Here is a 16,784-nt window from a genome sequence, read left to right on the forward strand (position 1 = left end):
AAGCGGCTGGGAGTGGAGATGCTGTGTGGGACATGTTGGCTGCAAGTGGCTGGAGGAAGCCTCGGGTAAGTATATCATGGGGCAGCACAGATTGATTGACAACTCCTTTAAAGGGATACTGTAGGGGGGTCGGGGGAAAATAAGTTAAAGTTACCCAGGGCTTCTAATGGTCCCCCACAGACATCCTGTGCCTGTGCAGCCACTCCCCAATGCTCTGGCCCCGCCTCCGGTTCACTTCTGGAATTTCGGACTTTAAAGTCTGAAAACCACTGCGCTTGCGTTGCCGTGTCCTCGCTTCCCCTGATGTCACCAGGAGTGCACGGCGCAGGCACAGACCATACCGGGCCTGCGCAGTACGCTCCTGGTGACATCAGCGGCAGTGAGGACACGGCAACGCAGACGCAGTGGTGTTCAGACTTTAAAGTCTGAAATTCCAGAAGTGAACCAGAGGCGGGGCCGAAGCACTGGGGAGTGGCTGCGCAGGCACAGAATGTCTGTGGGGGACCATTAGAAGCCCTGGGTAACTTTAACTCATTTTCCCCCGCCCCCCCCCCCTACAGTATCCCTTTAAGGCGGACCTAAACTCAGCTTCTTCTCTGCTCTAAAAGATAAGCAAATCAATAGGCATCGCGGTGGCGTAGTGGTTAGCACTCTCGCCTTGCTGGTTCGAATACCAGCCAGGCCACTATCTGCACAGAATTAGTATGTTCTCCCCGTGTCTGTGTGGGTTTCCTCAGGGTTAACACCCTGTGTTTACATAATAAAAGTAATACAATCAACGTTAATGCCAATCCCTAACCAAATTCCACCGGGAAAAAAAATACACAAAATGTTTTTGGACAGCAAAAAAAAAAACAGCCTGTCACTCAGGCTCAGGAATGAATGTCAAACTAAGGTGCGCTGAATCAACCAATCAGCTTCTTCATCAGTAGCCAAGAAGCAGTGCTATAAACCAACTGAAGCTGAAAGACACAAAACAGACAAACAGCGTGCCGCCATGGAAGAGTATCCAATTTAATCAGCAAAAGACACATACATAAAGTAATGTACCCTGTATACGGTGGAAACATACATATTGTTGAGCCTAGATGACCGAAACACTCACCGTGGCCAGCAGCACGGCGTGACTCAGAAGCCCTCCAGAAAACTGACTGGTTCCAAGCTATCGCGCCATCCTATTGCCACGCAGAGCGGTCACAGGTTACAACATGTTTTGGGGATGCCCCTTTCATCAGGTGACTCCCCTTAGCCAATAGAATGATTTTATATGAGGCTATGGCTACGTAGCTTATCATGACCTGGCTAACGATATATGCAGACTTGTGGCAAAAAAAAAGAGAAGACGTGTCTAATATACAAAGCGCAATTCTCCCCCTTATACTTACAATAATTAAACAACACATAATTTATTATATTTAAATAACACACATGAATTTATAAATACTATAAATAGTATCCAAAGGTCTATATAGAACTACTAAATGCTTAAAAGCCTTTATACATCTTTATACAATTACAAATTAATAAAACATAAAATATATAATTATACAAACATATGTATTGTAGATAAAATTAAATACCACTAGAATAATGCTGCAATAAAAAAGGCTAGATAACAGTCCAAAAAACGAGGAAATATCCACAAGAAGATTGAACGATAAAAATATATCCAGTTTAGTTGAATAAACGGCTAACATCTAATTCCTCATTTAACCCTCTTGGGGCCATGAAGTCCAATTTATAATTCCAATATGTCTCCCAGGTGCATAATCTTTTAAAGGCCTGGTGCACACTAGAGGAGTTTTTCTGAGCGTTTTGAGTTTTTAAATCTGCTGCTAATGTTATCCTATGTGTCTGTGCACACTGGAGCAATGAGGTTTTGTAAAAAACCCCATAGCATTACATTGGGAAGAGCTTTTGAAACCTCTAAAAGATCTTCCCAATGTAATGCTATGGTTTTTTTTTACAAAACCTCATTGCTCCAGTGTGCACAGACACATAGGATAACATTAGCAGCAGATTTAAAAACTCAAAACGCTCAGAAAAACTCCTCTGGTGTGCACCAGGCCAAAGTGCTCATCTGGTGACAAATAATCTGGGATCCACTCTAAACCTATTAGACTCAACGTATCAGTACTACTTTCATGGTGGTCTGCAAAGTCTCTGGGGATAGTTAATTTGGAGTGGGGCTTGGAAATACTTCTTTTGTGTTCCCCAAATCTTTCTCGCAACAATCTGGAAGTTCTCCCCACATATAATTTATTGCAGCCACATATGAGAAGGTAAACTACATGAGTGGAAATACAGTAAATGGGCCGTTGAATCTTTATAGTCTGGCCTCTCATATCTAGAAAGAAAGTGAGTCTATGGATAAAAAAAGGGCAACATCCACATTACCCCTAAAGCCATTCCCTCCTCTTATTGAACTCAAACTTCTGAAAGGGGCCCCAGTGTTACTGGGGGCAATGAGATACTTTATATATTTGGTTTTCCTAAAAATGATAGGGGGTTTGGACGGCATATCATTTCTTAAGATATTGTATGAACAAATTAGCATACCTTGGGGTTGGACTCCATAGCCCTAAGACAGTTAAATGAGGAATTAGGGGTTAGTACTCTATTCAACTAAGCTGGATATATTTTATCTTTCAATCTTCTAGTCGATGTTTCCTCTTTTTGGTACTGTTATCCAGCCTTTTATTATTGCAGCATTATTTTGGTGGTATTTAATTTTATCTACATATGTTTTTATAACTATATATTTATATTTTAGTATTATTTTTATATGTATACAGACTATGGTTTTAAAGCAAAGCATTAAGTACTAGTTCTATGTAGTCCTTTGGATACCATTTATAGTACTTGTAAATTCATGTGTGTTTTTTAAATATAATAAATTATGTGTTGTTTAATTATTGTTAGTATAAGAGGGGTAATTCGTATAAAATCATTCTATTGGCAAAGGGGAGTCACCTAATGAAGGGGGCATCCCTGAAACGTGTTGTGACCTCTCTGTATGGTGGAGTAACAATTCTGGAGGCAGCAGCGGCGAACAGCGTGCCACCGCAGCTGCCTCCATGCCCCTGGCTGCCCTGTCCGTCCCGGCGTTTAGCACGCAGAGGACGGAAGTGTCATGTGCCCATAAGGTCGCTGTCTCGCGCGGGCGCGCGCACAGACAGGACCTTTATGCTAGGAGGAGGCTCGTCAGCTGACCTGCTGGTCAGCTGACGTCAGAGGAGACTCACGGTGCACCGGATTGGCTGGCGGCAGGGGGCATGCCAGTGAGGTCTCCTCTGCTTCTTAAGCCTCCGGGCTTCATTCAGGCGGGGTCTGCTGTCGTGAATACTTCTTGTGTTAGCGCTCAGACCTTAGACTAGATCCCAGGTGTTGAAACCAAGGACTTCACACCTAGACTAGGAATTGTTATATTGTATTGATTACATGTGTATGACTCTGGCTAAACTCTGACTCTGATCTCGCTTACTGATTCTGTAATTCTGCCTATCTGCCTTAAAGTTGCTGAACCTCTGCCTGATTACCGATTACTCTTCCGCCTTTCGATTTCTGTACTGAAACTAACCTCTCTGTTGCCGAACCTTGCCTGTCTGACCACTCTGTCCTCACCAGGGGGCCTAGCCTCTGGTGAGGGATTCTTAGTATAGAATCACCTGCTCCTCAGGTGTTCACTAGCCTGTAGTATTGTCTTATATCGCCTGCTCCTCAGGTGATCATTAGTTGCAGTATTGTTTGTAACACCTGTTCCTCAGGTGTCCTCTAGGCTGCAGTACACTCTTAATCACCTGCTCCTCAGGTTATCACTAGGCTGCAGTACACTCTTAATCATCTGCTCCTCAGGTGATCACTAGGTTGCAGTACAGTCTGAATCACCCGCTCCTCGGGAGATTCTATCTACACAGTATCTGCATCTCCAGCTTGCTGGGGCTTTTACTCTTGTATGTACTGATAGGACCTCACCAGCCCCTCTGGTGAGGCCTCGCCAAACTATTAGTTACTGTTCTCCATTATAGTTTCTGTAATTGATAGCACCTTGCCAGCTTCTCTGGGAAGGTCTAGACAAGTTATACAGTTACCGTATCTGATAGTACGTAGCTATTCCCTCTGGAAGGTTTGGCCGTACTTATTAGTGCTCTCAGCTAGTGCCAGCCAGCACCTCTGAAGGGGCCTAGCCTTTATTAGTTTCAGCTAGTGCCAGCCAGCACCTCTGAAGGGGCCTAGCCTGATTGGTTTCTGAGGCTCATCAGCTCCACTGATGAGCACTCATTATTTATTCGTCAGTAGTCCCTAGCCAGCTTCCCTGGGAAGGACTAGTTAGCCTATCCTCTGTATTCTCTCTGTTGGTACTTTCTCCAGTCCGCTGGGAAGGTCTGTTCAGAGCTGTACAGTCGGTGTACTGATAGTGCCTTACCAGCCCCTCTGGTGAGGCCTTGCTAACTATTTAAGTTACGGTTGCACCAAGCACTACACTCATATCATCATTGAAGCTATACTGGTATTACTGGTGATTCTGCAGATCACTCATAATCAGGTATAGCGTCTGCATTATTGGTGATTCTGCAGATCACCAAATAATCAGACGTCTGAGTTGCGGCACCCTACCGTTACAGGTGGTAAGATGGTGTGATAGCTTGGAGCCAGTCAGTTTCCTGGAGGGACTTTTGAGTCATGCTGTGCTGCTGGCCCCGAGCGAGTGTTTCGGCATCTAGGCTCAACTATACGCATGTCTCCACCTTATACAGGGTACATTACTCTTGTATGTGTCTTTTGCTGATTAAATAGGATACTATGCCATGGTGAAACGCTGTTTGTCTCTTTTGTATCCTGTGTTCACATATTAGCACAGAACAATGGCACGCCTCAGCACAGTTCAGACAGCTGACAGCCCTAATTTACACTTGCTGATTACTTGCAGATAAGGTACCAAAGGAAAAGGGGACAAGCACCATCTGTAGGTCCTAAGTACCGCACCACAACCAGTATATATTATCAAAAAAAGCATCTTTATTGGTATAAATTGTAAGTAATAATTATTATTTTTATTTTATATTTATTTTTGCTTACAATTTATACCAATAAAGGTGATTTTTTAAAATAATATATACTGGTTTTGGTGTGGTACTTAGGACCTACATGTTCTGTTGTTACTTGCAGATAAGGGAGAATTAGGCAGGCTGTTCTCTGTAAACACACACAAGGTGGATTTCTCAGTGTTTTCCTTGTCTGCTGCGCAAATGTTTAGGTACGGTTTAAAGGGACCAAAAAGTCCTCACTACACCACGGTCCGAATTATAATGCAAATAATATTTTTCTCTGATTTTCCTAAATAGTTGATGCAAGTGGCAGTCAGCATCATTTTTGATTAATCAACCATTGGAGTATAATTTGAATGTTTTTGAATAAACCTCCTAATGATAACAGTATGTTTTAAAAAATTAATAGAGTTTGAAAACATTTTTTGGGTTGTAAAGAACGAAAAATTGTAATTTTATGAAATTGCAGCATTGGGAGATCATCAATCAAAAGCTATTTCAATCAAACACATCATGTAACACATTATAATCATCAACAAGTCAAGTTACATTTGATAGCGGCTTCGAAATACCTGCAATAATTGAATTTGTGAGTTTTTGGAGAATTTCTTTCTAGGATGTCAGAATAGCCTCCCAGAGCTTCTGTGTGGATGTAAACTGCCTCCCACCCTTTATATTGCCCCAGAGGTTATAAATAGGACTGAGATCAGGGGAGGATGGGGGCCACACCATGAGCTACTCTCCTTTTATGCCAATAGCAGCCAATAATGCAAAGGTAATCCTTGGAGCATGAGATGGTACATTGTTATGCATGAAGATGATTTTATCACGGAAAATACAGTTCTTTTTGTACCATGGAAGAAAGCTGTCCATCAGAAACCCTACATAATTTTCAGAGGTAATTTTCACACCTTCAGGGACCCTAACGGGGCCAAACCGCTCTCTTCCCATGATTCCATCTGCCACCTCCTTGCTGACATTGCAGCTTTGTTGGGATTTGGTGGCTGTTAACCAACCATCCACCACTTCATCCATCTGGACCATGAAGAGTTGCACGGCACTTATCAGTAAACAAGACTGTTTGAAAATTAGTCTTCTTGTAGTTCTGGGCCCAATGCAACTGTTTCTGCATGTGAGCTTAGGTTAGAGGTGGTTGAATAGAAGGTGTATGCACTGAACTCCTCTGGAGAATCCTGCATTTGGATGATTGCGGGACTCCAGAGGCACTATCAGCTTCATATATGTGTTTGCTGCTTTTTAATGACGTTTTATCAGCTGGCCTCTTAATCTGATGTATTTGGCAGAACCCTTCCTCATTTTGCTTTTATCTGGGCAAACCTGTGTGTGCTCGGAGTCAGCCACAAATCTTTTAACAGTAGAATGATCATAATTAGGTTTTTTGTGAAATATAAAGGTTTTCAAACCTTGTCCAAGGGATCCAACTATTTCACACTTTTCGGCAGCAGATTGATCATTGCTTGAAAATGGTGGTCTGTTTATCAATGTGGAACACCCTATTTTAGTAGTTTTTCCTTTAATCAGGCTCACCTGGCAAGCTAGTTATCAGAGGTGTCTGAGATTGATTTCAGTGATCAAAACAGCCCTGAGACACAATACCATCCATGAGTTTAATTGAAAAACAAAATATTTAATCTTTATGACACTTAAATACAATTTGCATAATAATCTGGAACGCAGTGTAAAAAAGAAACACTTAATATACTGTAAATGTTGTAGTTGTAACTAAGATGGCATTAAAACGTCTCTGGATCCTGTAGAGGCTTCTCACATCCTCCTGGCCCCCGCCATCAAGGCAGGCCATATTTGGCACCCATTCGGCCATAATGGCGCAGACCTAACTAAGCACATATGATTACAGTAATTCTGGTGAGCAATAGCTGAATCCCCGAATTACATGGCCAACAGTAAAATTAGGTAATAAGTAGGGGAATATATCTGTTATAAATCTGAAGATTACCCAGTGCAAGGAGTGCCGTCTTTCGGCATCTCAATGTGCCCAAAGTGGCAGAATCATATGTACACCCCACTGTTGCAGCGCATCGACTCACTGGACATATCTGATAAGAGCTTGTCCTATATGTTACATAGCCACACTCCGCTTCATGCATGAGAAGGGCGGGGCCTGCACCCTAAGTCGGAGCACATGTCCCAGGCAGCAGTGGTGGTCTGGAGGAGGATGCAGGAAGCCTCTGGAGGATCCCATGGCTTTCCTGTTCTTAGGCAAGTCTCTTTTCTGTTGTTGTTTATTGCTGCTTAAGCTTCACTTTAAACAAGATATTTGCAATTAGTCAGCTTTATGATTTGAAGATAAAAGGCGAGCACCATCTGGTTTGTTTGCAAATGAAGCAGTTTTCTTTGTAGTAATTCACATACACGTTGATAACATTGAGACCAGGCCTACTGCTACACTTTAAAACACTTGTGCTGAACCAAGAAAATGTCTGTATAGAACGTGTACTGTGAACATTTATTTGTTTTCATTCTAACCCCTCCCCACCCCCCACCCCGAGACATGAAGAAGAGTGCGTTGATATCCCCTGCAAAGTCTCCTACACAAGGCCATACAGTAACTTACCATGCAAGCAGTGCTCCAAATATCAGCAGGTGTTCCATAGCCCGCACCGATCAACACCTCCAGCGCTCGGTACTGCCGTGTCTGAATGTCGTCAGTGAAGTGTTTGTGCTGAGGAGAGATAGGGAACAGACTGTACTTGTGATTTTACACCTTGTCAGAAGCGTTACATCCATTGTGTAAAGTCAGATGGGATTTATTTATCATCCACTGCATGCTACTCACCACCCAGCAGGCATTCCCCAGATCTGCAATCTTCACTGAGATTTTGTCAGCGTTTTGTGGATCTAGAGGGTTGACCAGGAAATCTGCTGCTTTGAACGACACTGTTTGCATAGAAAAGAGTATCAAGTGTGGTTTCAGTTAAGTTTCCTCAAGAGCTTTCCATTTTTGTAAAAGTATCTAGACATAACCCCATTTCTCACAGTTTTTTTCTAAAAGGCCTTTTCTGAAAATGGAGACAGCTGAGGCTCTTGCACAGTGTTCCATGAAGTAGAATAGCTTTAATATTGAAGGGCGTTTGCGTGTAATATCTTTATCCATGTGCTTTTCCACTGCTATTTAAAGTGAGCCTGTAGTGGGTCGTTGTGTACCTATCTGATAGTAAGGCTGCACAATTGTCAGGTTCATTGTTTCAGCAGCACTGGCTGTTGTCACAGATGTGGCTTGTCAGAGCAAGCAAGTAATCCCAGTCTTATAAGTATCTGGCTATGGATTTTGTATAATAACTACCTCCTCCCTTTCCATGTATCAGCTGCCTGGCCTTGGTATTGTAGTGGAGGCCAAGCAATGACATCATGGGGCTGGGAGCTGCCAACACAGAGCGATGTGGGAAAGGGCATGGCAGAGGCAAGGCTAGGAAATGCAGCCAACTACCAAAACTTAGAGGGGTTAAGCAGAGCCCTTGTCAGGGCAGCGTACAACACCAACACTAGTTTACATGCTGTCTTCTAAAGGTTTGCTTTAACGGGTCAACGTACCTTTACTTAAATGTACTTAAAATGGATTATTGACTTTATCTCCATTTTATAATACGAACATGTCCTCTCCAGTAAAGGTGACCATACACCTGACCCTCTGCTACCAGAACGGCCATCAGATAGATCCGTTTCTGATCTAATCTGACCAGAGAGGAATCTATTGCCTTCCTCTGACTCACACTGCATTCATTTTTCCAATGCATTTCAGCATGAAAGCTATTGGAAATTGACCTAATGCTGCACCGCCCAACTCCCCCCCCCCCCCCCCCAGCCTATGGTGAGTATTGGAAGCTCACCTGTCACGCCGGTACTAATCCTCTCTTTTTGAATTGCCACCATAAGCGCTTGTATCACATGATAACAGTGCATACAGCAACGTCAGAACATGCCGGCGATGTCACAAGGTATAGGATCTCGTGGTGGCTATTCAAGAAGAAATTGGACACCGGAGGGGACGATGAGTTGCTCGTGCGTGAGAGGTAAGCCTCCAACACTCATCATGGGCACAGGGACACACATACTTGGGGTGAGACCGGCCAGGGGTCTGTTGGTTAATCAAGATGAGAGAAGAGGAAAACTGAGAGTCTGATATAGTGTAGTGTGAAAAGATTGGTGCTAAACAACTTCAATAAGAGTAATACACACAAACATAGGTTACCACCACCAAAGCAACCACTGTATAAGCAGGTGGGGAGATTAGACCTGACCCCACACAGATTAATGCGCCAAGCTTAAAAATTTAGATATAGCAAATACTCCATTCATTTTGCCTAATTAACCAGGTTTTCTCCCATGAAACACGTCACAGTTGGAACTTATTTTAAATGTGGAAATACATTTTTTTTTAATCTGGACTCGTTGAGTCTAACGTTTTGAGGTAAGCCCACCATTACCTCCTTTTTAACCAGTTTTTAGTGTTTTTATCCTATGTTGGTGCCTATGTTCATTTGATCATTACACCACTGTTGGGTAATCGATGTTATTACCAATGTGCATCCGATCGAGCCCGTGCGACCAAGATTTTCTGGCATGCCTGATCGACCCTTTTGAAAAGCAATCGATCAAGATGAACGATTAGGAGACCATGATGGGGCATCGGTATCTGCCAGATTCAATCATTATGATTGAACCAGCCGGGTATCAATGCCGAAAATTCAGTAATGTATGGCACCCTTACCTTGCTTAGTAAACTACAGTATATACAAGCTGCCGGTTTGTTAATCAGTCGCTATCATAGCAGGTAAGTGCCCTGCAAAGTTTTGGTTCAGCCCCAGCAAATTCAGATTGCTGTGCTAAAATAAAAAATCAATTCTCAACTTTTCATGCTAAATTGTGATAACGAACAAGCTGCACGGGTCCCCTGACTTCCTGAGATTGTGTTCCTTTTGAAGGGCTTCCTGACTGTTCTGTGTCCCATGACACCTCTGTACAGCCAGATGGGAGCTACTGAGAATATCTGAAGACTTCAAAAGGGAACCCAAGGCGAGAGACACATGGATTCTGCTATATTTATTTCCTTTTAACCAATGCAAATTGCCTGGCTGTACTGTTGATCTTCTACCTCTAATACTTTTAGCCATAGACCCTGAACAAGCATGCAGATCAGATGGTTCTGACAAAAGTTTGACAAGATTACCTGCATATGCTTGTTTCAGGTGTGTGATTCAAACACTACTGCAGCCAAATAAATCAGCAATAAATCCAGGCAACTGGTATTGTTTAAAAGGAAATAAATATGGCAGCCTCCATATGTCTCTCACCTCGGGTTCTTTTTACAAAGTGGAGCCCCCCTATCCAGAGCGATGCTGGAGCACTAAGAGGTCAGTACTCATCACTACAAAGCTTCCTTTACCACTTATGTGGTTACAGACAGTATATCTACGTCCTGCAGGACTTCATTTCCTGCCCAGGGACGTAGATATTTGCATAAAGTAACACGTCCATGCATTACTTCCTGTTCGTGTACTAATAGTACGCTAATAGGAAATAATCCGCAAGGACATGCTGTGGCCAAATAGTAAAATTACACCTACATACACTTATTTTAATAAAAAGACCCACACTCTCCCATAGTACCCACATTTTTTTTTTTTGCATAAAAAAAACCTACAAATGATGATTAAAAAAATACATAAATAGTTACCTTAGGGACTGATCTTTTTTTAATATGTATGTCAAGAGGGTATACTACTGTTATTTTTTTAATTTATGGGCTTGTAATTAGTGATAGATGCAAAACTGAAAAAAATGCAACTTTATTTCCAAATAAAACATTGGGGCCATACATTGCACTAGGGAAATATTTTAAATGTTGCAATAACAGGAACAAATGGACAAATAAAATGTGTGGGTTTTATCCATAATAGAACGTTTTATTTTAGAACTATAATGGCCGAGAACTGAGAAATAATACATATTTTCAATTTTTTCTTATTATTTCCATTAAAATGCATTTACAATAAAATAATCCTTAGCAAAATGTAGCACCCAAAGAAAGCCTAAATGGTGGCGAAAAAAAAAAAACAAGACATAGATCGTTTTGTTGTGATAGGTAGTAATAAAGTTATAGGCAAACGAATGGAAGGAGCGCTGACAGGTGAAATTTGCTCTGGTACAGAAGGGGAAAAAACCCTCAGTAGTGAAGTGGTTAAAGAGGAACTCTAACAAAGGTTTGAACTTCATTCCAATCAATAGCTGATTCCCACGAGTTATCTTTTTTTAAATAGATCATCAGGGGGTCTGTGTGGCTGATATTTTACTTTTTCCAACTGCCAAGCATACAATATCTCCCTTTGTGCATAAAACTCTCATTAACGAAGATTCCCTACAGATCACCTGGCAGAACTAAAGATGTCACCACCAGTGATACATTTTAGAATGTAAATCGGGGGAGGACAGATTTTACATTGGGCAAACAATGACTAAATAATTTATAAATCAATATTATAAAAAATCAGCAATTTTAATTCATTACATTATTGTTACTACAGTTACTTTTTAAATAATTTCATACGTCAGCTTATAAATTGCACCTTAAAAAAACTTTCTATTAGGGGGTGAACTTACAGTTTGGAGATAAAATTCCTCCTCTCTCTCGACTTCCAGAATACCCGGATATGGCGGAACCAGATGTGGCAGAGAAGGCGGAGCTGGAGAAGCCTGAAGTGTGTGTGTCTGGGCTGATGCAGCGCGGACATGTGCCATAACCATTACAGTTCTCATATGGTCCAGAAGACTGGGGGCTCTGCGCAAGAAACGTGGTACCGCCGCTTCCCAGAGAGGAGTCTGCACACTCACTGTCTGCAGGGGCAGCGGGGATAGGATCTGTTGGGGAATAAGAACAATATTCATGCAATACCACATAATTCACATACAATGACAATGCACCACTGCTGATTGTGCAATTCATCCCTTTGTTGTCCCTGAAAGCTAAACACATCTCAAGAACTGCTGGAATGCAATGATGTGTCAGCTTGCTAATTTACAGAGCCACACTAATCCAACATGCATACAGACTGTTTCAGACTGGTTGGTCCTCATCAGGACAACAAAGGGATAATTTGCATATTCCACAGTGAAGCATTGTGGGGCACCTTATATGATCACTCCATCCTGAATAATCGCAAATACCTTCTTTTTTAAGAAGGTACATTTCTGTTTTGCATTGCATTTAGTAAGAGAGATTTTTTTTATTATTCGGTCCTTCAGAATGAATTGGAAAATCAATGTGTATATGGTCTGCATTAAATTAGGGGCCCGATCCAATTCAGTTTTTCTCCTACTTTTTCTCCTAGGTGATATTTTCACATCTTATCAATACATTGGCCCATATGCAATTCACTTTTTCTCCTGAGTTTTCTCCTAGGTGATATTTTTGAATTTGTCAATAAAATGCATTTTAAACCACCAGAAAGCAAGAAAACACTCAAAGTAAGTTTGATAGTACTTTTTCATTTACTTTTCGGTATTTTTTTAGTTGAAAGGTGCTGGAAAGTTATTTTAAATAGAAAATGAAAAATTATCTCCTAGGAGAAAACTCAGGTGAAAAAGTGAATTGCATATGGGCCAATGTCTTTCAAGCCACCAGCCAGCAAGAAAATACTCAGAATAATTTTGGCAATACTTTTTCGCCTACTTATGGTAATTTTTTTCAATTGCAGAGTGCTGAAAGTTATTGTAAACAGAAGATGAAAAATGATCCCCTTGGAGAAAAGGTGGATTGTATCGGGCCCTGAATGTCCTGAAGTAGTTTCAACTGGCAGGCTGCTTTTTAGGGGTTGATTCACAAAACTTTTTTTATGAATTACGTAGCTCACCATACTTATTTTTTAACTAAACTTAAGGCCCGTATATAGGCCTGACTAAGGCGGCCGATAACAACCACCTGAGCCAATAGTCAGGCAGATGTACAGCGACCACCAATCCCCAACCTGTGAACGATCTGCCTGGCAGATCAACTCACCACCCGCAATGACCAATCACATCGTCTGTGCGCTCCCCTGCCTGCAGCGTGTCGTTGTACACGGGCCTCCCTGTCATCCTTCCACCACTTGTTGCATAACAACAGAACCCATCGTCAGCTACATAGCTGACATGCGTCTGTACAGGCCAGCCAGCAATGTCACCCTAGGGGATCGGGTTGACATAAAATCAAGAGGTGTTTACACACCTTAACCACTTAAGGACAGCAGGATTTACCTCCCCCTAGTGACCAGGCTATTTTTTTTTTTTTACAAAATAGGGCTAGCCATACAAGTCAGCACACAAGTTAACCCCCCTTTTCTGTTGGTAGACTCTGATCGCTCCCACAATGTTTGTTTATTTTATTATACAGTGGGTTGCAAAAGTATTCGGCCCCCTTGAAGTTTTCCACATTTTGTCACATTACTGCCACAAACATGCATCAATTTTATTGGAATTCCACGTGAAAGACCAATACAAAGTGGTGTACACGTGAGAAGTGGAACGAAAATCATACATCATTCCAAACATTTTTTACAAATGAATAACTGCAAAGTGGGGTGTGCGTAATTATTTGCCCCCCGAGTCAATACCTTGTAGAACCACCTTTTGCTGCAATTACAGCTGCCAGTCTTTTAGGGTATGTCTCTACCAGCTTTGCACATCTAGAGACTGAAATCTTTGCCCATTCTTCTTTGCAAAACAGCTCCAGCTCAGTCAGATTAGATGGACAGCGTTTGTGAACAGCAGTTTTCAGATCGTGCCACAGATTCTCGATTGGATTTAGATCTGAACTTTGACTGGGCCATTCTAACACATATGTTTTGTTTTAAACCATTCCATTGTTGCCCTGGCTTTATGTTTAGGGTCGTTGTCCTGCTGGAAGGTGAACCTCCACCCCAGTCTCAAGTCTTTTGCAGTCTCCAAGAGGTTTTCTTCCAAGTTTGCCCTGTATTTGGCTAGATCCATCTCCCCATCAACTCTGACCAGCTTCCCTGTCCCTGCTGAAGAGATGCACCCCCCGAGCATGATGCTGCCATCACCATATTTGACAGTGGGGATGGTGTGTTCAGAGTGATGTGCAGTGTTAGTTTTCTGCCACACATAGCGTTTTGCATTTTGGCCAAAAAGTTCCATTTTGGTCTTATCTGACCAGAGCACCTTCTTCCACATGTTTGCTGTGTCCCCCACATGGCTTGTGGCAAACTGCAAACGGTGCAGAAAACAAACAACAATGCCTTTCTTCCTGCCACTCTTCCATAAAGGCCAACTTTGTACAGTGCATAACTATTAGTTGTCCTATGGACAGAGTCTCCCACCTGAGCTGTAGATCTCTGCAGCTTGTCCAGAGTCACCATGGGCCTCTTGACTGCATTTCTGATCAGCGCACTCCTTGTTCGGCCTGTGAGTTTAGGTGGATGGCCTTGTCTTGGTAGGTTTACAGTTGTGTCATACTCCTTCCACTTCTGAATGATCGTTTGAACAGTGCTCCTTGGAATGTTCAAGGCTTTAGAAATATTTTTGTAGCCTAAGCCTGCTTTAAATTTCTCAATAACTTGATCCCTGACCTGTCTTGTGTGTTCTTTGGACTTCACGGTGTTGTTGCTCCCAATATTCTCTTAGACAACCCCTGAGGCCCACACAGAGCAGCTGTATTTGTACTGACATTAGATTACACACAGGTGCACTCTATTTTGTCATTAGCACTCATCAGGCAATGTCTATATGCAACTGACTGCACTCAGATCAAAGGGGGGCAAATAATTATGCACACACCACTTTTTTCGTTCCACTTCTCACGTGTACACCACTTTGTATTGGTCTTTCATGTGGAATTCCAATAAAATTGATTCATGTTTGTGGCAGTAATATGACAAAATGTGGAAAACTTCAAGGGGGCCGAATACTTTTGCAACCCACTGTATATTTGTTTTTGTAATTTTTATTAATAAAATTACCTATTTTTTCCCCCTTCGCTACCTCTGCCAGCCAACGACAGCGATCGGCTCTCATAGGCATCAGCCTATGGTACAGCGGAGTGACACGGCTGTCCCCAGTACAGCGCTGTCGTAGATCCCAGCGATGTACAGTGTAAATAGACGGCGATCACCGATAGGAGACTGATGACGGAGCAGATCTCCGTCATTCAAGCGGAGATGCGCGTGCATCAGCGCGATCTCCTGCAAAACCCCTCCCCAGGACTTGACGACCAATTGGCATTAGGCAGTCCTGGGGTTGCCATCGCGTTCACACCAATCAGCGTGAATCAGTCGTTAAGAGATTAAAAGATAATTCATCAGATAAATAGCTATGGAGAGTTAAATTGCAAGATAAACAAATGAAGAGAGATATTGGGCCTGATCCAATTCACTGTAAAGTAATATTTTCACATCTTATCAATAGCAAGCAAGAAAATACTCTGAATAATTTTGACAGCACCTTTTCACCTACCTTTTGGTACTTTATCAATTGCAGAGCACTGAAACGTATTTTAAATAGAAGACAAAAAATGATCTCCTAGGAGAACTTAGGAGAAAAAGTGAATTGGCTCAGGCTCAATGGGCTCAATTCTGGTAGCTATGTGAGGTAAATATTTTTTGTAGGTAAAATACCTCATGAGGTATTTTCCTCTTCTTTTATCAATTCTGAAAGATTTTTCTCCATTTCCAAACATGAGGTAAAACATGAGGTAAATGCATAGAGTGAGGTAAAACATGAGGTATTTCAGTGGTAAGCCTGCAGCAAATAAGTAATAGTCTTCAATTGTCTTCCATAAGTTAGGATAGTCTTTGGAAGATTTTTTTTATTTTTTCGGGAGGGGGGGTGTATTTGATTATGTAGCAACCTATGACAAGTAAATTTATAGGCGCCCACTATATAAAAAAAAAAATCCAGCTCATTTACCTTTAGAAGCTGGGAGGAGGGGGTAGGAGCACTTTTAGAGGCGGGGGGAGGGGGGTCAGAGCACTTTTAGAGGCTGGGGGAGGGGTCAGCACTTTTAGAGACTGGAGGTGTGAGTACTTTTTACTTTTAGAGGCTGGGGGTCTGGAGGGGGGGGGGGGGGGGGTTACAGCACTTTTACTTTTAGAGGCTGCTGGGGGGGGGCCCTCGGAGCACTTTTAACCAGAGGAGGGGGGGGGGATCGGGTGTTTGCCGCAGTTTTAATTTTTTTAAAAAAAAATAGAGGCTGTGTGTTGGAGCATTTTTACTTTTTTTTCAACCAAGGGTTGGGGAATGGCAATGTTGAGGGGGGGGGGGGGGGGGCAGATGAAGGATTGTACAGGGTTTGGAGCACTTTTTCTTTTTTAAAACAAAATGGAAGCTGGGGGGGGATTCGTTGATCAGATCACTTTTACTTATTTCAGCAAAATATGGGGGCCCTGAACCAGTGGCGTACCTAGGGCATTTGACACCCGGTGCTAGGTATTGAAAGACACCCCCCCCCCACGGTACACCACCTGCGGCGCGCGAAAAAATGGGCGTGTCTATGACCGGATGGGGCGGAGCTAATTTAAAAGTGCACCCAAGTTTTAGTCAACCTTTCTCCAGAAAATTCACATCATTGCGCAGCTTTTCTCCAGAAAATACACAAAATGTCAGAAGCTTTCAACATAAAATACACGTAATGCGAGAACATTTCACCAGACATTACACGTTATGTGAGCAGATTTCACAAGAAAATACATTCAATCATGTCGGCAG

At 42.3% G+C, this 16,784-nt stretch overlaps 1 protein-coding gene across 1 annotated transcript in view; it reads right to left on the reverse strand.

Moving 5' to 3' along the window:
- Positions 1 to 16,784, reverse strand: part of SRPK3 (SRSF protein kinase 3) — a 130,305-nt gene that overhangs the window by 25,317 nt on the left and 88,204 nt on the right. Inside the window, exons 11-13 of the mRNA XM_068248169.1 lie at positions 11,688 to 11,945; positions 7,867 to 7,967; positions 7,645 to 7,752 (exon numbers count right to left, since the gene is read on the reverse strand). Of these exons, the coding sequence (XP_068104270.1) occupies positions 7,645 to 7,752; positions 7,867 to 7,967; positions 11,688 to 11,945 (467 nt within the window). The remainder of the gene's footprint in view (positions 1 to 7,644; positions 7,753 to 7,866; positions 7,968 to 11,687; positions 11,946 to 16,784) is intronic.

The sequence above is a fragment of the Hyperolius riggenbachi genome, chromosome 8 (assembly GCF_040937935.1).
Source record: "Hyperolius riggenbachi isolate aHypRig1 chromosome 8, aHypRig1.pri, whole genome shotgun sequence".
Taxonomy (NCBI): Eukaryota; Metazoa; Chordata; class Amphibia; order Anura; family Hyperoliidae; genus Hyperolius; species Hyperolius riggenbachi.